This window comes from Takifugu rubripes, chromosome 21, assembly GCF_901000725.2.
Source record: "Takifugu rubripes chromosome 21, fTakRub1.2, whole genome shotgun sequence".
In the NCBI taxonomy this organism is placed as follows: Eukaryota; Metazoa; Chordata; class Actinopteri; order Tetraodontiformes; family Tetraodontidae; genus Takifugu; species Takifugu rubripes.
The window spans coordinates 10164058-10185971 of record NC_042305.1 but is presented as its reverse complement, the minus strand read 5'-3'; the positions used below and the strand labels follow the sequence as shown (position 1 = coordinate 10185971).

The following is a 21914-nucleotide window of genomic DNA, read 5'->3' as shown; positions in this document are numbered from 1 at the left end:
TCATTTTCCTCAGACTTTACTTGGAGGCTGCCAGAGATCTCAGTAAATGTAAACAGCATGAAAGGCTTTGTTGCACCGTTAAAGACTGTTGAATCTGGCTCTAACAGCGGCACGGAAACCATCTCTGTCCCATCTCACAAAATATTTCGAATCCTCATTGGTTCCCATGTTCCCATTGGTCCTGATTTCTGACAAGACCCCATGATTTTAAATCCAACGCTCCGATGCCGCAGCATCTCAGTGGCTATTCCAAACTCACCACTCAAATGCCTGGGTGTATTTCACAGAAATACGGCCCTTTTAACTGGAGAACATCTCCAAAAACATCATTCCCTGAGGTTGACTCCAGTTTCAAACGGAAACACAGATGCACCTCATATAAAAACTCTCTCCTCATGTGGCAGATTCCATTCCAGTTTGGAAAATGAATTCCCAATTCACAAGGAAATAAGTAAAGTAACAACTGTGGTGCTTTTACACAGGCTGGTCGCATGTTCCTGACTTGTGTCAGTGTTTGATGTGTTTGGACTGACGCTGCAGCTGCTTTATCAGGGCTGTAGTTCAGACTGATCCATGCTCAGCAGGTAGGAACACGCCTGAAACAGACCTCGGGGTTGGGCTGCTAGGTCAGACACCCCCTGTCTCCTCAGCCTCGAAAAGGGGACAAAGGTGTGGAAAAAAACACTAAGGGCATCGTTTTTCAGAGGCTCCGCCTTTTCTTTTATCTTCCTCGTGGTTGTGACTCAGGCGAGCAGGAAGGGGCTGAGATATGAGTTCAGGTGCAGGAGTCAGAGGTGAAAGGGGGCGTGTGTGTGTGTGCTGGCGAGAATGTCCGTGCACACATGTGTGTTTTGAGAGCCTGGTGTTGACACAGACACAGCCGCTCCATTGTCCACTTGCATCTGCAGTCAGGATGTTTAAGGGGAGGCCTCGTCGCCCAGCTCTCTCTAATCTCTGCTGGAACCAGAAGCCCTGTGGTGGGAAGGCTTTGGCCCTGGAGGACACCACGGGCACTGGGACAAGAGGCACGACTTGGGGAAGCTGGGAAGGTCCCTGTTAAAACATGTGACAGTCAATTATAGATTTCTTCTTGAGCTGTGTTTAAACACGGTGGTCGTAAAATAACCGGTGGGATTACGTCAAACCTGCTCACTAATCCTCTGATTTAATAGTCTTTGGTTTCATTTTGTCTGTAATATAAAGTTTCACATAAGACACAAGTGGCGTGACATAAACCTTAGGAGGCACGTTTAGGTTAAGACACGTTTCAGCAGGTGAAATGATGGAAAAGCAAGCGAGATCGATGAGCCTGACGGCTGCAAACTAGCAGCAAAACCCTCAGCAGCACAGGGGTCATTGATCAATGACCCAGTTGACTTCTTTACTTTTCCCCTCTCATGTCTGTCGTAAAACAAGAAGGTCGAATTAACAGAAAAACACAAAACAGAAAAGATTTCTTTCCCTCCTCATCTCACTGAAGGCAGCACTCCTTTCTTCATCTCCACCAACCTCCCAGATTAATTATTCAATTTGAGCCTTGTGGTTGATAATGTGCACTACACTGGGTTTTATCCTGATAGCTGTGGCCCCCAGGAAAGCGATATAAGTGGATTCATTTCAAGATGCCTGTCCCTCCAAAGACTTTATTAGATTTAGTTAATGAGAGAGCAAAGCAGGCGGACCGGCTGAGCGCAGGTTGGGGAGCTGGAACGTAATTAAGTCGTGAGCCTGATGATGCCACTGTTACACACTTTGATTAAAAACACGTTCAATGGCTAATCTCCAGCAAATTAAAGCAGTTACACAGTCTGGCACGTCACTCTCGCTTCTCTGCTGGAAATGAGCTGAATCCTGCTTTCTGTCTCTTTTCCGCTCGTACCACATCCACACCTGCCCCCCTGCCCCCCGCACCCTAATTCCCCATGATAAGTAGGTGTCGCTCCGTGACCGGTGCACCCGCCATCCCGTCTGTCTGCTATGTCGTTAGCTCTTGTGGGTTTTATTCCTTCCATATGCCCTCCTGGGGGGCTTTATGGCTGGACTGTGTAACACAGAAGAAGCCTGTATATGTCGAGGCTAGCACACACAAGTGTTCTTGTCAGGGCCATAATGAGTGTTAGTATAGATTTCCTGTGGCTCAAACACTAGGCTTAATTGACCTGAACAGCTCCGAGTGACTTGGCACCTCCCGTCTCAACTGTCCCACCCCCCCCCCCTCCTCACCGCTCCCTACACACCCTCAAGACTTCTCTCTGGGACAAAGAGGCTTTGTCCTTAGGCCTGTGCCGCGGTGCTCCAAACCTTTGTTGAATGTTTCTGTCTGACAGAGCAAATAGCTCCGGCCTCCTTTTGTTTATTGTCATTTCTTGCAGTTTGGATAAAGTTTACACAAAACCCCGTTTTCAGATGCTTTGGTAGCCTGCGGGGGGAAAGCAGAGGACGGGGGAAGAAACAGGAGCATTGTTTGTTGAATTTCTGACTGTCTGCCGCTGTCTGACCTTTTATCATTTCATCTCTCTCTCTCTCTCTCTCTCTCTCTCTCTCTCTCTCTCTCTCTCTCTCTCTCTCTCTCTCTCTCGCAGGGATCACATATACACTGTGGACACGGACGCGGACGGCAGCGATGAGATTTTTTTCAGTAAGGTGAGTCTGTCTCTGCCAGGACGTTCTGTCCTCTGCCAGCAGCCAACCCTGATAACCTACCTGCCACTCCACGTTGTACATGCGCACGTGGGCGTGTGCGTGTGCGTGTGGCTGCCAAGAGCTGTCCCCCGCTAGCATGCGCCTGCCGTGTTGGCCGCCCTGACCCTGTTAGGAAGATTATCTAATCAATCAGCCAGAAATCCGCCTGCGTCATCCGTGCTCATCAGTGGGGCAACAGGAAGGGCTGATGGGTGCATGGGAGAGGTTGGGAGATTGGTGCGGAACGTGTGTGTGTGTGTGTGTGTGTGTGTGGGGGGCGGGGGGGGGTTGTAAAGGTAAGATGAATTATATGTTGTAGGATTTAAAAAAGCCTATTTGAACTACCCTGCTATTCCTACCACTCCCTGAACATAAGACATTCAAACAGCTCTCAAGCAAGGCCTTTCTGTGTGTGTGTGTGTGTGTGTGTGTGCGTGTGTGTGTGTGTGTGTGTGTCCAACAACCCACCATCTCTGTACCTCATCCACTTCAATGTCAGAGCTCTCTGAGTGGGTCTTAATGAGAGCAGGCTGCAGATAAAAGGCTGGACGCGCGCACACACACACACACACGCACAGTGATTGATGACCGAAGGTCTTTAATCAGCGACTCAGCGACCCAGCGACGGCGGCGGGTCCACGGCGGGCCGAACCACACAGACTCGGCTCTGACCCTCCGAAGGCAGGATAGAGATTGGTGCCTGTACGTGTTTATATGTGAAGGCTTGATAACAGAAGTTGGCACTGACTGATGAGTGTGTGTGAGAGTGAGGGAGAGCTTTTAGATCTGTGAGTGTGCGGCTGAGTGGCAGGTATTGCCCAGGGCTGACCTACAGGCCAAGGTGTGTGTGTGTGTGTGTGTGTGTGTGTGTGTGTGTGTGTGTGTGTGTGTGTGTGTGTGTGTGTGTGTGTACAGCCAATCAAAAAATGAAATGAGCTCTTAGCCAGAATATGTCCTTGGAGAGGCTCTTCACCGATCAGAGGTCAGCATCATATTTCTCCTGCCCTGCAAAAAAACCCAAGTTCAAGGAGGTAAACTGGTCTGAAGTCAGCACTAAGTCCGTAGTTAACCTTAAAGCGGATTCCTTGTTAGTGGAATCGATGACGGAGGATCAGAGAAGATGATTATTGATCTCAGGATAGATTGTTATTGACCTCCGGAGAGTTTATTTTTTTTGCTCTTTTAAAGTTTATCTTCTTTTCCTTCCACTTCTCCTCTAACTGCTTATTTTCGTCTGTGTCATTCCTCAGAAAATGACCTGGAAGTCCAGACAAGCAGACGTGGACACTTGCAGAATGAAAGGGAAGCATAAGGTAGTCAAAACACAGCCTCCGCCACTGCAAAATCTGTGCCTAACTTTGCTTACGGGAATATTTTCAACCTGTTTTCTCTGACATAGCAGTCTCTTTAGTCCGTACTACGCTCTGTCTCACACCACATTCACAGCCCACAGGTGTAATAACACACACATTTATTCATCCATTCACATATGTATATATACATCCCTCCCAATTAAAGCACGACCAAAAGTTGAGAGTTTTAAATGTTGCATTGCTCTCATCTCTGTCTCTGAAGGACGAGTGTCACAATTTCATCAAGGTCCTGCTGCAGCAGAATGAGGACACCTTGTTTGTTTGTGGGACAAATGCTTTCAACCCCTCCTGTCGGACCTACAAGGTAAATATGGCAGCCGCACACAAGCTACTAGCAGCATATCCTTGTCCAGCTTTGTACTTTTGTATGCAAGAGAATTAAGAGAGAAACACACGATAAAATGCTTAACTCACTGTTTTTAGAACTTTTCTTTCACTTTAGAAGATGGATTCTTCCATACAATTAGTTGAAATAAAATCCCTTGTTTAAATACGTTAATAATTGACATCGTGAGCCTTGACTCAGCTGACGGAGGCTTGGGTGGAGAGTGATACTCTGGGGGTCAAAAAGAAGGTCACGTGTGGCTCACACCTCCTTAGAATATGTATGAGCGACCCGATCACATCGCAACAGTGAGCACACACTCTTTCCACCTTCTGCTACACACACACACTTACTAATGAGCGCAGGATTGTGGAATTTCATGGTTATGGGGTGGTGAAGTGAAGCGATGGATGTGGACGGATGGCTCTCGTGTCCCAGCAGGCCCTCCTCCTGCATCTCTCTCTATGTGGACATTGACAGGCTCACTTCGACAAATACTGATGCACAGACGCCGCTTCATTTCTTAAAACCAATCCTGTCCTGAGAGAGGACGCGTCCATGCGAGTCCCTTTGAGACAGTTTCCAAGATCCCATCAAGGGAAGCAGCGAGACGCCCGTGTAAAGATGCGTTTTAATGACCTGTGAAAAGCGAGCGCCAATGCAGGATTGATGCGCCAAAATGTCATGAAAAGATCCAGGCGGGGAGGGAGAAGCAGAGATATTGACGTACTGGGAAGCAGATGGCCCCAAAAGACAAAACAATCAAAATATAGATTTGATGTATGCCATTGAGGCGGCAGAAGATAAACATAGAAAGCAAATAGGCTTTCCTGCAAACTGATGCAAACCTCTCTTTCCTTCCATAATGACAGCAGTCTGTTTTTTTTATTTCAATTTATTCCAACCCCAGTTTCACTATAAAAATGACTGATTCTTTGCTGGTTCAGTGTGTGGAAAGTAAATAAATGCAGTCGGTATAGCAGCAAAGCTTCCCTAAAGGCGGTTCAAATGACTTTTCTTCATCTGTTTCAAATGTTTTTTACAAACTAACGTTCAGCCACAACCTGGAGAAGACGAGAACGTATATTATTATGTTACTATTGGTAAAAGCAAGCCAAGAGAACAATTAGACAGATGGACTCAGCAGCGTTTCTGTCCTGGAGGATGCTCTTGTTTGGCTTGTTTGGATTTGATTTGATGGTCAGAGCACATCTAGATGTTATCTCTGTGGCCCGTGGGGACAGCTCTCCTTCTTTGCTTCACTAGATCTGTTTACCACAGAAACAAGACAGCTCCGCTCCATCGCCTTTGTGGCTGGACGAGCTTAAAACACGGACTGGACGTCTCTCCATTCACTCACTCCTCCTGCGGGGAAAGTGGAATTTATGTCTCTGCGTTTGTCAGCCGTGGTTGGCTTTTACGGCTCCTCTGGTGACGGTTTAAAAGTCTGCGTTTGAGCTGAGGATCACGCAGCCGCTCAACAGAATAAATGAAAATGGCTTTAAAAACAACCATCGCTGAGGGACAAATGGGTATGAGAAAATACAGAATCTTAATTCTTGTCATTTACAGCTTTTACCCACTGACACCTATAAGATAAGTGCAGCACCGTAACACCCTTTACTATAAACAGATCATAACGGGGCAGTTACAACGTGGCAAAATCCCAATTCTACTTAATAATTTTTTTTTTAAAAACACTAGTTACGTTGGAAATGCTGCCAAAAATGTTGCCTCTCTACACTAAGACGAGACCGACGATACGCAGGCACATTTTACAAACTCATTAAAAACACACATACAATTAAATAATGGCTGTCTGGGGGGGCTCTAGCTGGCCATCAGGTCTTTGATGGCTTGCTGGGCACCAAAGCGTGTGTGTGCCTTTTCTGTGTTGTGTGTGTCTTGTGGTTAAATCCACCTTGGCCACAGTTCGCCTCTCCATCTCCCCAGTGTGACAGAGCTGAAAAGAGCCTCTGTTTGGCGGCCAGTCTCATCCCACATTAATCACCGGCGCTGCGAGGGAGAGCTGGAGGGGAGGGATGGACCTCGGGGGGGAGGAGAGGTGAATGGAGGCACAGCGGATGGTGGCGGAGGGGGCATGGAAAGTTTGCACACATGAGCAACATGCTGTCACCTGCCCTTTTCTGCCTGGTTACCTTCTCCCTTTTACCTTTTGGGGTTTTTTGGTCTGCAACCTGACACACTTACATGTGTACTGGAGACACACTGGAGACACAGTGGAGACACACTGGGACGCCATGGCCGCCATGGCACCGTCTTCTCCGTCAACACCTCTCAGTGCCCAACTGCTCTCTCTCTCTCTCTCTCTCTCTCTCTCTCTCTCCTATTCATCCTCTTTCTCCCCCATTGCTCTCAGCCCTCTGTCATCTCCCCCTCTGTCAGCCCCTGACTCTGTTGTAATAATAAACACTCCATCCAGCTGAGCTGATGCATGACTTGAGTCGGCTTCTTCGCCTGTTGCCGGGCGAAAGTCAGACAGAGTCGGTGGGGAGGCTCAGAGGGTGTCAGAGTCCCAGGTGACACAACCTCAACCTGACAAATGGAGGCTTGGCTGCAATACTTTCACACACGTCTGCGAACGCTACAAGTTCCACAACGTTGTGTCAATGTTCTGATTTTTGAACGTCCCCAGTCAAAAGTTTACTCTGGGTGCACCTGGAAGTCTTGAATGAACAATCTACCTATATATAAATCAACTTGCTTCTCTTTACCCTCACATCAGCGAATGTCACTGAAGAAGAAACCTGACTAATAATCTAGAAATGAAGCCTACCTGGTTCTCTACCTGGATAGGGTAGAGAACCAACCCTAAACCCAGTATACACTCCCAGCCCATAAATTCACCTTATGACGAATGATATTAGTTTGTGAACTCAAAAACTCTAAACTGACTTGTTGTGGCTCAATTCCTCCAGTCAAGCTCAAATTTGATATGAATTCAGATTTTCTATTCAGCAAGGTGAGTTTATTCTAAAAAAATCCTCCTGGATTTAAAATGGTCGCCGAAAGGTTTCAACCTCCCTAGGGTCAGAAACAACAGCCTATTAATGCTTAATCTCCCAGAGAAACGCGTCCTTGTTTGATTTAAAGAAGGTTGGTGCTCCTGACTGAGCGCCGCTCGGCAGCGATCCTTCTGCCGGGAGCTGAGACGAGTTGAGAAATAATAAATCCTTATTTTTTGTCAATGTGTAAATCAGTTTTGCCGAGGGAATTGCCTTAGGAAACAGTTTGTAGAAAACTAAGTGGCACCCTGGCTCGATTTGCCCAAAGTTTGGTCCTTGGTAATATCTCCCAAATCCCACAGCAATGATAAATAAAGCCTATAAAAACATCAGAGGCACAAGAAAAACAACATGTCCCTCACCCCGAGTGCTGGAGCCGTTGCAGAAGCAATTATAATACATCTGATGGGCATGTTTGGGAGCCACATTGTGTTTGTCTAATTAATTAGCATATTGCCTATAGAAAAGACCAGTCAGCCATTGTTGTAATTAATTCATCTTGCATCACGCACCCTGAGCCAAAGTTACTGTACATCTCTTCCTTTAACTGCCACCGATCTGTGCTGAGCCGCCTGTGGTTGAAGCAGCTCCGCTGAAGTGTGACAGCCCCGCTGTTCTCTTCAAATTGCGTTGAACTGCAGTTCCACAATTCTGGCACACTTCTTTATTTGTTGATTTGAGCCGAATAATAAGGGTTGCCTGTTAAACAGTGGAGGAAAAAAACAGGCTCCCATTTAAATGTCAACTATCCTTAAAACATCTGAAGATCTGGCTCAGTGAGGCAGTTTTATGAATTACTAATAGCCTTTTTCTTAGGTAACGTTGATATTGTCTTAGACAAGGCTAACTGGAGCAAGCACGCAAGTGAGCTCATGAGCGGGTTCTTGGCTGTCGCGCCGTCCACGCATGCCAACTTGACAGGATCCTGGAGCCGTATGTATATCTGCGGCCGGGCTGGGAGTGTTTTCCTCTGCTCGGGGAGCAGGAATAGATCGGTGACAGGCGGCCAAGCCCGGCAGCCAGAGGTCAGTATCTCGGTGAAATCAGCCAAATGGATGGAGGGGTGGGTGCAGCCTCAGTGCGCGTTAGCGATGCGCCGAAGGAGGAGGAGGAAGAGGAGGAGGAGGGGATGTTTGTGCTCAGCTGACACAGAAGCTGCTGACGCGTCAAGCTTAACTCGGCTTCCCCGTCGCTCTGCACATCCAAGCTGGAATTCAGTGGACACACCTGACCTTCAGCCGCTCGCGTCCCTCGTGATTAGCTCGGCCTAATCTATAATTACGGTCTCCTCTTTCTAATAACAGTATGTTTTTCCCAGCCCAGCTCGTATATTCCATTCCAAAATTCCTGAAGTTGCAGATGAAATGGGCAGTTTAGCGATGCGCCGCCGGTGCCGCTGCTGGTTTGTTGGTGTTTGTTGTGAAAGGTCACCAGTAATTTTTCTCTGCCAAATCAGCTTCAACATTTTCTCTGGCGGGCGTTCCCAGCTTTGCGCCGGCGCGTTGTGACCTTTTGTAGTGGGCAGATGATAACCGTTTCCGTCGAGACAGGAATAGAAAACAAAATGACCTGTTTAGAGACCAGAAAGGGCGAGTAGTTTCAAACCTTGGCACGCTACGCTCGGCTGTTTCGAGGGAAGGGGAGAAGGCGAGGAAGAAAGTAGGAGAGAGATATGGAAAGAGAGAGGAAATGAGCAACTCTAAAGAGAAATAGCGTGCGCACCAACATCATGCTTTCTCTTCTCCTTGTGTGTGTGTTTATGAGCATCATTGGTCTTTAGCCAGGCCAAGTGTGTGTCCTGAGGCGTACTGAGGAAGACGAGCCAACCCATAGCGGGACTATGGTGACATTTCACCCAAGTCTGATCCTCTGCTGCGCGCCCACTTTCTCACCGCGAAAATAAACTGGGCGAGAAGCATGAAAATGTTGTTTAAATTCCCATTTACAGGTCCCGTCTGACCCTTAACAACTTGGGCTTCCTTAACAATGGACTCAAATTAGCTCATGGAAAAAAACCCAGAAGGAACTACACACCCACTGTTGACAAAATGATGTGATTACTCCAGTAGATAACTCGCTGAAGTGGCTGTCTAGTCAGTGATAACCCACAAAATTACAATTAGGATCAAAATCTACGTGAGAGTTTAACAGCGTCATTCTTCAACTGTTCCCCTCAAAGTTCTGCTCAAATCCATCTGGAGGTTTTAGCATAATCCTGCTGGCTGAAAGGTTTTCTTCCCATTTCTTTCACCCAAGGCTTGGATTAATTTGATTAATGCTACCGTGTCTGTTTGTCAGACGTTCTCCTGCTATCTGCTCTGCTCAGTGTCGATGCAGAAGCAGCTCTAAATATACTTTATGTGAGTTTAAAAAAGACCCAAAACCCTCATCCATCACATTCAAAACTTTCACGATGGCGCTGCCTTTCGGAGACGGAGGTTGTAAAATAACTCTTACGTGTGTAATCTTGCAGTCCTGATGCCACGCCGACCTGAGAAGCAACTTTATTCCTCACTTTAAAATTTGTGTTTCACAACTTTGATGGGTTTTCTGTGGTATCCATCCAGTTTCACAGTTTCATCCACAGGTCATTAGCAGACGTCCAGAGGTAAATAGATGTTAGCACAGCCGTCTGGGCTATTTGGGTTCGACTGAAATGAGCTTATTTCTGTGCGGTCGTTCCTATTGTCAGCACACTTTTTATTGTCTTCTCTTCCTCCTCCGACGGGGAGCCGATATTTCCCGTCAAAGCCGCAATTCCAACGATTGTTTGGTTTGACAACCCCGCATTGCTTTGACCCTCCTTTGACTTTTGACCTTATCTGTGACCCCAGATGGACACCCTGGAGGCTCTGGGAGAGGAGATCAGCGGGATGGCGCGCTGTCCGTATGACGCCAAGCACGCTAACGTCGCCCTCTTTGCCAGTAAGAAAGCCGTCATGTCTGTGTTGGTGATTTATCCGCGTTGTAGGTTTTTGAAGCCGTCATATTTGTGTCCCGTCCTGCAGCTGAGCACGTTTTTAATGGATGGAGTGTTTGTTCGTCCACCCTTCCTATCTGCACTTACTAACCAATGGAACATGCTTTAAGCTAAATGGGGGAGCGGAGCATATTTGACAGAGGGGATTAGTTGTGGTCCTATTTAACATTGTTCTTAATCCCCCTCTCACTTAATGGCAGCACTCTGACAACATATTAGGAATGAAACACTGTGTTCTACAAACATCAGACTCCAGCCCTCACTGAATTTGCTTTGAAGAGCCATTAGAGAACAGCTCCCTGTCTTAGTGCAAACACAAGTATTATAATCATATTTTAACGTCTACTTGTCGTTCATTTGTACGCTTTATTTCAAAACACTCGTGACGTGAAGTAATTCCCCAAATGCCGCAATTCGAATGACTCAGGTTCGCTTCGGAGGCCCGACCTTCTATCTTTTACCTTCAGTCACCCTTTATATTTGCTGTGAACCAATTTGCGGCGGTATTGATGAGCTGCCTGCACTTGGAGGAGAGCAAGCGCCATGCTTGACCAGCTCAGGTATGGCAGAGGGACTGGAAGGCCCTGGAAACACTGAGTAATCAGGAGAGATGCTCTGGCTGCCACCCTTTCAATTATATAGTTTGAGTTTCCACTGTGATTACAGGCAAGGCGGGCCGAGGTCGCACTGTGGCGGGGTGTGTGCGCATGTGTGTGTGCGCATGTGTGTGTTTGGGGGGTGGCGGGGGGGGGGCACTGGGGTCGGATGTTTGTTTATGGGTTGGAAGTGTGTTTGCAGAAGTGAGCATTTAAACATGTGCAGCCTGTTTGCTGTCCTTTAGTGTCTCCCTCTGGTTTCTCTGATTCATTCCTTTTCCAAATCTGAGCCATCTGAGATGCATTTGTGTTTCCAGCCACAGCGAGCAAAGCTCCCGCAGTGACTTTAGACCACATTTTTTTTAAAAGAAACAAACTTTGGATTGAACTTTCTTGTCATCTTTCTCTCCCTCCTGTCTTTCTCCACTTTCCTTCTCCATTTGCCCTCTTTGTTGCTCCTTTATTTATTCCTTCTCCAGATGGTAAACTGTACTCGGCCACCGTAACAGACTTCCTCGCAATCGATGCCGTCATCTACCGTAGCCTAGGAGACAGCCCGACTCTGCGCACTGTCAAACATGACTCAAAGTGGCTGAAAGGTGAGCGGGGACACACACACACACACACACACACACACACACACACACACACACACACACACACACACACACACACACACACAGTCAAGCACCTTGCTGAGTGACAATTTGAAAAACAAACCCAAGTTTGGGCGCCGACGTTTGGCCGTGTTTGGAGTTGATGTGATTTATGATTTGTGTGCGTTTTCCGCGCCTCCCTGGGCGAATGCGTGTGGGAGAAGCGGGAGCACTCCTGCTAATCTCTGTTTGGTGCAACATTTTGTCAAGAAGTCAGACAGAGTTTATGTAGCCGGGGAATTATCCTGCCCCCGAGGAGAAACAAGTCCAGCTTGTCAGCAGGGATATGCTGATTTCCTTGTATGTAAATCGATTCCCTTGTATAATGGATGATAGATGGAGGCACTCAAGATTCATAGTTGTAGCTTTTCTGTATAATGTGACGGATACCCCCCTGTTTATTATGAAACATGGTTTCAGAACACAGTCACTAACTTTTTTTCCCCCTGCAGAGCCTTACTTTGTCCAGGCTGTTAATTACGGAGACTTCATCTACTTCTTCTATCGGGAGATTGCTATGGAGTACAACACAATGGGAAAGGTATGCACAGGACGGATCCTCCTTCTGTTGTTTCTACTCTAATCAAAGGTGACTTCCTATTTACTGGGAGAATCAGGAAGTGACCGATAAAATCAACAGGATGTGGGGGTATCAAATAACTAGAAGGAAGCTTCCAGGAGCTGAAAAGTGGCCAAATGTTTCAGCAGCATAGAAAAACAGGATGCAGGATTTAAAATAGATCCAAGAGAGGATTCTAAGGGTGTGCGGAGATCCCAAAGAAAGGCTAAATATACCCTGGCGAATAGCATGTCCGCATCTGTCCAGCATCGCTTCCATCTGATCTGTTCTTCCCCCAAGAGGATTCAGTCAGAAATAAGGATGGAAGGAGGAGGCACAGGGATGCTTCCCTCAGAGGGACAGCAATCTTTTTTTCCTCGTGGCAAGCTCACGTTTCTCAAATGTTTAATTGGATACTGGGTGAAAGACAAAAACAAATCACGGAATGAATAAATCAATTATCCAAGAGGAAAAAACGGAGACAAACGAGTGAACGGTGCAAAATCATAATGTAGTGAATAGGATCCGTCTGAGAGTCTGCCTGAACTAGACCAGGCTAGAACCAGGCTAGACCCTGAAATACAGAGGAGGATGAATATTTCAGCTTTGCATGTTCCAGCACATGCGTGTCTGCTCGTGGTGACACACAAAACGAGGTCTGTGAATTGTTCATCTATAACTGGCAGGAATGTGAGAAAGTGGACTGATTTATGTAAAGCTGACATAAATCCACGTTCAGCCTGGCAGTCTCACCTGTTCTGTATACACAGCTTCACTAATCTCACTCCTCCATAATCCCACCACGTGTGTGTGTGTGTGTGTGTGTGTGTGTGTGTGTGTGTGTGTGTGTGTGTGTGTGTGTGTGTGTGTGTGTGTCTGTGTGTGTGTCTGTGTGTGTGTGTGTGTAGCTGCCTGTGCGTCTGCATAAACAAAAATGGGATTTTGATCAAATCCACACTGTTTAGGTTGCAGTTTCACGTCAGGGTTAATTTAATTGTTGTTGGATGGGGCTGATTACAATCCTGCCTCCCTGAGAGCCAGTCTGTCTGGAGCTCATTATAAATGGTTCTGATTGTTTCCTAAAGCATCGTGTACTGATAATCCTTGCAGTCGTGTATTTTAGCAGCCCTCATAGAATTTTCCCTCAATTTCTGTATCGTTTTGAGACTAGTCGCCATGGCAATATGTACACTTCCTTTCTTTCCTTTCGTTGTATGGTGGTTTAAAAGGGATTTCAAGGCAGTCTGTTCCACAAAAAGAAAGATTTTCTCATTTCAGCATAGCTTAATGGGAAAAAAGATAGAACTCAGATAGAAAATAGGTGTGGGCATTGTGGGTAACATGTTTGCCATATTCTGAGTACTGAACAAAGGAGGCAATTTTAAGCCACTGCTTTTGTTGGCCATTGTGCCGTATGGGGACGTTAAACATGGTTTCCACTGTCGTGGTGGTCAGGTGGTGTTTCCTCGGGTGGCGAGGGTGTGTAAGAATGACCGCGGCGGCTCGCCCCGTGTCCTGGAGAAGCAGTGGACCTCCTTCCTCAAGTCCCGCCTGAACTGCTCCATCCCGGGCGACTCGCACTTCTACTTCAACATCCTGCAAGCCGTGACGGACGTCATCCACATCAATGGGAAGGATGTCGTCATGGCAACCTTCTCCACACCTTACAACAGGTAAGAGGGGATGAACTTGGAAAGCTTTTCTAAACATTTGTGTGAACAGGTTCTGCTTTTGTGGCTTCAAAGACTTAATAGGTTCACTAATATAATCAAAGATATGCATAAATTAATTGATTAATCAATATAAATGTCCATTTTAAGAAACTATCCTCATTGCACACGCCCAGTTTGCCCTACAGTTTCTGCTCTGTTTTCTTCTTCTCATCTTCTCATTTCCTTTTATTTGTAATTTATATTTCACAAATGCCCCCAAATTTTTCATCTTTAAAAAAAAAAAAAATCTCTTATCTAAATTGAAAATTACCACAAAGCCTCTCTGATAGCTTGCACATACTATAATTTTCCATTTTATGGCTGCTTTTTAAGAGATAAGACAATTGCTTGTGACGGTGCGATTGAGCATGGTAATGGACGTTAAAACCCAATGAGGCAGAAGCCTCCGCAAATTTCTATAAGCGCCTGTTTGGATCCCGGCATTCATTTTCCATTTCATAGTCGGGGTGTGAAATTGGAAGGAGCGCGTTCAGGCTGTAGGCAGCGCTCGCACATTGTGTAGTTTAATTGTCTGTCTGAGTATCTGGTTTGCTTAACTGTCTGGCTGGCTCATCTATCCTCCTTGTTATCCTCCGCCGTCTGTCTTTCCGTACAGTACGGTGGGTTAGTACTGTAATTTGGATGCTAAACGAGGAACGAGCGGCTCTCTGACCTTGCGCTTCATAATGCGTCCCTTGTACGCGCTGTCTCCTCGACGTCTAAACCCATGATGCAACCGTCCAAACATCCAACCAGCTGAGCTGGACTTCACTCGTAAATAGACAGTGAAGAATAAACTAGTTTTAGTTCGCATTTCTGAGAGAAGAGGCATGAAATTTAAAAAGGAAAAAAAAAAATTACTCAGCAATCAGTTATGCATTGATTCCCCATGGACAGAGAGGAGCCCGGGGGGCCCACTGCTATCACAAGATGGGTGCTTTTTTCCCCGGGAAAAACGCCAGTAACAAGATAATCTGTTGTCTGTCTTTCTCGCCGTTGACTTGTGATGCGCTTGAACGCCTCGAGGCTTATGGGGAAATCCGGACACGGAGAGGAGGGTTAGGGAATGTGCCTTGTCGTGACCCCTGGCAACCACGGATACAGAAATAAATACACAGCAATGAAATTAGGCCGAATCTAAATAATTGGAATGATAATATGTGAGAGTCTACATGGTTTAGTGAGGCAAGGACATGGTATTTCTCTGATATGTGCTAGCATTCTTCTAATGAATCTCTTGTGTGTCATGGCAGTATACCAGGCTCTGCCGTGTGTGCCTACGACATGGCGGAGGTGGCCAATACGTTCACAGGACGTTTCAAAGAGCAGAAATCCCCAGACTCCACCTGGACACCCTTTCCTGAGGAGAAAGTTCCAAAGCCAAGGTACGAAGAAGCCGTTAATTACGACACGCAATTACATCATCGGACCGAATTTTTAGCTGAAGCTTGATAAATGAAAGTGATGCCACTTTGTGCTCTATGTTGCCCAGTGGCCATTGGTGGTAGTGCAGGTCTAAAACCATTTTAAGTAGAATAATGACTGCTGCAAAAATGACATCACAAGTGTATCACATGAGACAAATTCACACATTATTTTCAGGGTTGCACCCCTTCAACGCGATACCTTCCTGCTTCCAGCTCTGTATCAACAAATGAGGCATGAGGTCATTTTACAGATGGTTGGCTAATTCCACAAATGCACCAGCACGATCAATGTCTCATCTATTCTCTGCTAATTAGTGCGCTGAGTGCTGCTCTTCCATCCTCAGAGAAGAAAAAACTGAAGCAGATTTAACACAAAGATCTAGGCCACGATAATAGCTGTTACCCCACGTGCGCGTGTGCGTGCGCGCGTGTGTTCTCCCATATGGCTCGGGAAGTGGTTTTTGTCTCTGAAGTTTACCCCTTTGTATGAAAGTGTGTATACCTGCTTGTTGTCCTCCATTAGCATGTAGTTACTTATTTATGTGCGACAGGGTCAGACATGAAAAAAAGATCAGACACATGTACACTGTGTTTGCAGCCATTGATTTATTTCCACGGCTGCTGCATTCAAATCGTGTTTTTGCATAACAGACGGGGAGCTGTAACAATGCCACCCAGGTCTGGCCCTGCAGCAGACTGTACCACCATGTGTTAGATTCTCATTTGGAATGATTTACAGGGTATTTTTTTGTATTTAAAATGTTTGTTTCGGTTCTGCCATATGTCCACTGGCAGGAATGTTCCTGCACCAAGAATGATCACGAGAAAATATGAAGTTAATGACAACTTTGCTTCACTTCTGTATTTCTCATATAAGGCTAGGTGAGGCTTTCAAAAGGGGATGCACACACCTACACCTACACCTACACCTACACCTACACTTACACACACACCTACAGCTACACGTACACACACACACACACACACACACACACACACACACACATACAGACAGGCAACCTCACTTTCATAGACATTATACATGACCCGGCTCTGTACTGTAACCCTAAACCACTTCTTACCTCAACCTTAAAAACATGTTAATCTTAACCCTCCCAGCAAAAGCAAATGTAAGGAAACACACCACCACCACCCCCCAAACACACACACACACACACACACACACACACACACACACACACACACACACACAGATATTACATGCTGTGTCAGCAGATCACAGGTCAGTATAGGGGTTTTACAAGCTCTACGGTATCAAAACAAAAGGTAGCTCTCTTTTTTACAAGCCCATCAACTGTCTGCAAAATGTCCACACAGTTGGGACGCCTTCCACTAAAGTCGGAGAAAACAAATTTGTGGGTTTATTTTGAGACAGGAGTTTGGACATAAAAACCTTGTTGGAGCTCTGCAATAGGGTTCCCATGTCGGTGTTTTAATTTCTACTCACATTTTCCCTTTGCTTTCACTCCTTCTCTATGCTTTACCCTTGCCCCAATCCACTTACAGGCCTGGCAACTGCGCTGGCACGCCATCCATGGAGCGGTACAAGGTATCTAATGAGTTCCCCGACGACACACTCAACTTCATTAAGATGCACCCTCTGATGGACGAGGCTGTGCCCTCCATCGCTAACAGGCCATGGTTTCTCAAGACCATGGTCCGGTAAGTGTTACTCTCACACCGTCGTCCTCGCCGGGCTCCCAGCCACTCCAGCCCCAGAAAATAATTATGTCAAGTGTTGCCCTGAGAGTGCGGCTCATTAAAACGCAGTAGTGCTGCTCCACAAATCAACGGCCGTGTTATTTTCACACTAGTGCTAAAGGAAACACCGAGCTGCACCGTAATCTCTCTCGTGTTACATCATGCTGACACGATGGCGACCCAGCTAGCAATTTGCATTATCGCTGATGTTCGTCTGGGTCAGGAAGGGACACAGCCACATTTACAACGTGATTCCGGCGGTGTTTAGTCTTTGTCCGAATGTTTGTTTGAATCTTCAAGGAGGGATATCCAAAATGTTCTGTTTTGTTCTGCCGTTGCTCTTTATTTTATAAAGTTGCATTGCACTGTGGCTGATCAGAGCGGTCTTTTTTCTTTCTACACATAGATTTATTTTTTTTTGCAACCCCGATAACCTCTGGAGAAAATGACAGCGCTGCATCACCGTCCTGTCAGCAAGTTCAAACTAGCTGGTATCTGGTGAATAAGAGGGGAGGAATATTTGATTTAGGTAGGGTTCTGAGAGGCAGCTGCTTCGGATTTAAGGTTAGCCGTGCTTCTCGAGCCTCTGTGGCGGTAACGCAGCTTGGAGGAGGAGCTACACTAAGAATCGCTCATTGGTTCCTCAAATGATTTGACTCAGATCACATCCTGATGCAGCTTTGCTGAGGTCTGACCTACATACTACGCCGACTTAGTCAGAACAGGAACGGCTCTCGTCAAAGTCCACATCGTCATTCTTTTCATCGGTGAGTGGTGCCGTGCGATTGTATTTCGGAAAGCACGTTGGGTTTTCAGCAAACCCAGAAACACAGGGAGCCCGGCCCGGCACGCAAGATGTGGACGGCAGTTAAAAGCGTTATGTAAGCTGGAAGAGCATCACGGAGCCAAGTGAGGTGGAAGAAGAGTAAAGTCTTTTGTGATATCTGACACGGTCCCTATGTGGAACACTATTCTTGGGCTGAAGTCAGCTGGAAGTGCCTTTAAAACAAGGTTGGATGCTTATAGGTAGCCTGGAGAGGACATCTCACTATCCAGCAAGAGCTTTTCTGTCCTGAGACTTGCTCTGCTGTGATGGAGACCTCAGCTGGCCGTGCACAAGAAATCAAATGGAGTGAAAAGAAAATGCTCAAAAATGACCCCCTTGAGATTTTCCGTGTTCCTGAATAGATTGTATTATTTCATTTAGATTAGATGCCGTGCACAGAAGCCACAGCTCCTTACTGTTGTGTGTAACTGTTGACATTGACCATTGTAGGAGATGTTTAAAGAATGGACAAGGGGACAAAGGATGGCAGATATTAGATATAATAATTGTCCAATGCTAATGGTGTTTGGTGAGTGTTGTCAGCAATTGATAACACTCTATTTTAATTTACCCTTCGCTGGAGCACACCAGAGGCCAAAATGTAATTGGCTTATGTCGCGAACAAGCTTGTCGTCTCTATCAAGTATGGTTGGTTTTTTTACAGTTTCAAGCATCATGTGACCTTTTGCACTTTTTCAAAATGAATTATAACTCTGGAGGTGGAGAGGTGGGTAAAGATAAGAAACGTCACCTTTGATGCAGAGTTGTCGGTTAAAATCGTCATCACCCATTGGCATAAAGTGATTATTTTAACGTGCACCCACCCACAGTGCCCAGAAACAAAACAAAAACAGCTATTAAATGTGCTCCTTTATTTATGCATCTTTTCCCACCACAAGTCGCTTGATTTGCCGCTTTAGCAATCCGTCTCTCATGAAATAACATGGGATAAGCGAGCTAATTACCACTGCTGTCTACCAGACATCTGGTGTCAATTATTTCAAGTTGTTCTCAGTTCACCTCGTGGTGTCGTTTCTTGTACGCTATCTTCTTGAATCTTCTTGAATCATTGTCATTTAAATCTCACAGATTTTTATTGCAAATGTGACCCAATAAACTGGTGAAAGAATGCCGCTGGTGCCCTGCACCACACCAATTGCGCTTGATCAGACCTGGACGAGTCGATGAATAAAGATCTATTTCTCCCAGGTATCGCCTGACACGCATTGTTGTGGACAATGAAGCTGGACCGTATAAGAACCACACGGTGGTCTTCCTGGGGTCTGAGAAAGGCATCATCCTCAAGTTCCTGGCCAACATGAACAATGGCTTCCTCAATGATAGTGTATTCCTGGAGGAGCTCAACGTCTACAACCCTGACAAGTACGTGTGTGCGTGTGTGTGCGTGCATGAAATGATAGAAATTTTAAAAAAACCACATGGATACAGTCGCTACAAACAAGTCACTTATTGAGTGTGTGTATTACAAAAAGAATGTGTGCGTGTGTGACTTCTGAATGTTTCCAACCAGCTCGCGACCGAGCCAACCCACCAGGCCCATTAGAGCCAGTCAGCTCCCCAGACCCGAGCAGTGAAGCCAGAGACCCATATGGCTACTCTATCATTTAAAAGAGTTTCATCAGGTTACACTCTGCCCGACCACAGCCGTTAAATTAAAGACGTGGACGCTGAAGCTCTGGATAAAGTAGCGCTGTGGTTTGCGACCACACTGGACCGCAGCTCCTCCTCCGGCTAGGTTCAATCAAAAAGACAAACACACCCACACACTCTTTGTTTGTCTTCAGAGCCACCCCGAGATCTCTCGCTAATACGACACATTGCCGTCGATGCGCGCACAATTGCGCCAAAAGCATGTGGCCTCGGGAGCGTGTTTGAACGGGCCACGGCGGGGTGATGGTGTCGAGCTCAGGCTCGGGTCCAGAAGAGCAGTCAATAACGAAACATTTGCCGTCGCCTTGAGTCTGCCAAAGCAAATATTCAGTCACGGGATAATGGATGAGGGAGGAAGAATAGAAGAGAGAACTAAATAAAGAAAGAGACCAGAAAGCAGAGGAGAGTATCTGATTGTATTAGACAGGGGAGATGAAGAATGGAAGAGGAGAAGGGACCTGACAGGAGGCCTTTTAAGGTTAGTGTTTGTTATCCAGCATGCTATGGCCGTGAACCGAGGCACACGAAGGCCAGGAACCTCCTCTCCCCCGCTGTCCCTCCTTCCTCTCCTCGTACCTCGGGCGCCTTCTGCCCTCGCTGCCTCTGTGGCTGAGACGGAGCAGCCGTCATCTGCCAGACATCTGGCTGAGTGCTTCTGCCTGCCCGTGTCGCAGGCTGGATCAGCGCTGGCCCAACTGCAGTGCATTACAGCATAGATGGACTCTAAGCTCTAATTGAGAGCGTTAATGCAGGGGGCACAGCGCTGCACCGGGGGGGATTAGATTCCAGGAGCTGGGTGGCGGGATGGAGGGAGGGATGGACAAAAACCGTAACGCCCAGTGGGATTAGAGCATCATCCTGCTGTGTTGGGCATAGGAGACAAAGAAGATTAGTGGTGTGTGTGTGTGTGTGTGTGTGTGTGTGTGTGTGTGAGGAGGGGGGGGGGGGGGGTGTCAGTATATGGGTGGTATATGGGGGACATAGCCTCAGTGGGCTCTAAAGTTAAGTGTGGTGTTACCACTGACTGCTCAGAGCCCCCATCTGTCTGTCTTCTGTCTCTGTATCAGCCTTTTCTTTATCTTCTTTATCTTCCTCTCTGTTACTGACCACATGTTCTTTAGTCCAGATTTATCTCTCTCCCGCTGACCCGCCACATTCTAATCCGCCATTTATTTCCCAAGACTTGGAATGAAGAGTTTTACGCCGCATTGTTTCCCCAGGATGAATCCCACCTCCTCCTCTCCTTCCTTCAGGTGCAGCATTGATGGCGTTGATGACAAGCGCATCGTCGGCATGCAGATAGACGGCAAGAGTCACTCCCTGTGGGTCGCTTTCACTTCCTGTGTGGTCAAGGTGCCGGTGTCTCGCTGCGAAAGACATGGAAGATGCAAAAAGTGAGTTTGGGGAGGCGGGGGTCGGGAGACTCTCCTGTTTGCATCATGATGGCCTAATGGTTTGTGTCGGTCCCATCCAGGTCCTGTATAGCCTCCAGAGATCCATACTGCGGGTGGGTGGCAGAAGGAGCCTGCAGGAAGGTGGTCGGAAACATCAAGTGAGTCATTTGAGTCTTTTTCACAGGAGGAGGAGCACGTTTCCACAGCGAAGGGGGGGGGCTCCATTTAGCGGCTCCTCACTGTCACGAGCTCTTTTCTCATCTGAAAGCAGACGTCACATTCCTTTTCTGCCTTGACAGCTTGAGGTGACAGGCAGGAAACACACGCAGAAAATAAAAATCAATTGAGGTTTGAGAAGTTTTGCTTCCACAGGCTGCTAAAACTCCACCCAGGAGTTAAAAAAAACCCCAAAAACTGAGACTCAATTTTTCAAGCAGCCTTTATAACAACATCTCACCTTGTTTAGTGAGATATCCTCCTCGGTGGAATTTCTCTATCTGTCGTGGCTGCGATCTTTCTAATTTTATGGCGTGTAAGTGCAATTCCTCTCAGCAAAAAAAAAAGGCAATTGGAATAATAAATGGAAGAAAAGAGTTGTTTGCTCCAGGACTGGGGTTAGGTGTGTGGGCCAGGGAAATCATGATGGTTGCCGTAACTATAAATTGTGGCTGTAGTTGGGTCTCCGAGCCAGATTATGCTATCTGAGCAAACAGCATATGGAGTTCTGTGGTGGGAAAAACATTTTACAGATGAAGTCATAACAAAAGGATCAGCGCTGCAGCGGCTATCTACCATTAAATGAATTTGATCCCCCCTCTGTGAAACCACTGCGCTCACATGCTAAGGCACATATACCACTGTGGACACGCAAAAAAACACCCACGCAATCCATTGCGTTATTATTCCGCAAAGCTGCAGCAGACTGTTCCGTTCGACTTTCCACTTCGGAGCAGGACACCCGAGCA

General features: G+C 46.7%; 1 protein-coding gene across 4 annotated transcripts in view; it reads left to right on the top strand.

Moving 5' to 3' along the window:
• sema6a (sema domain, transmembrane domain (TM), and cytoplasmic domain, (semaphorin) 6A) overlaps positions 1–21914 on the top strand; it is a 78787-nt gene that overhangs the window by 38204 nt on the left and 18669 nt on the right. For all 4 annotated transcript variants that reach the window (XM_029829199.1, XM_029829200.1, XM_011615504.2 and 1 more), the window contains exons 4-15: positions 2583–2643; positions 3933–3995; positions 4258–4359; positions 10241–10331; positions 11462–11581; positions 12091–12179; positions 13653–13870; positions 15163–15294; positions 16864–17019; positions 19094–19267; positions 20809–20949; positions 21030–21107. In XM_029829199.1, coding sequence (XP_029685059.1) covers positions 2583–2643; positions 3933–3995; positions 4258–4359; positions 10241–10331; positions 11462–11581; positions 12091–12179; positions 13653–13870; positions 15163–15294; positions 16864–17019; positions 19094–19267; positions 20809–20949; positions 21030–21107 — 1425 coding nt within the window. The remainder of the gene's footprint in view (positions 1–2582; positions 2644–3932; positions 3996–4257; positions 4360–10240; positions 10332–11461; positions 11582–12090; positions 12180–13652; positions 13871–15162; positions 15295–16863; positions 17020–19093; positions 19268–20808; positions 20950–21029; positions 21108–21914) is intronic.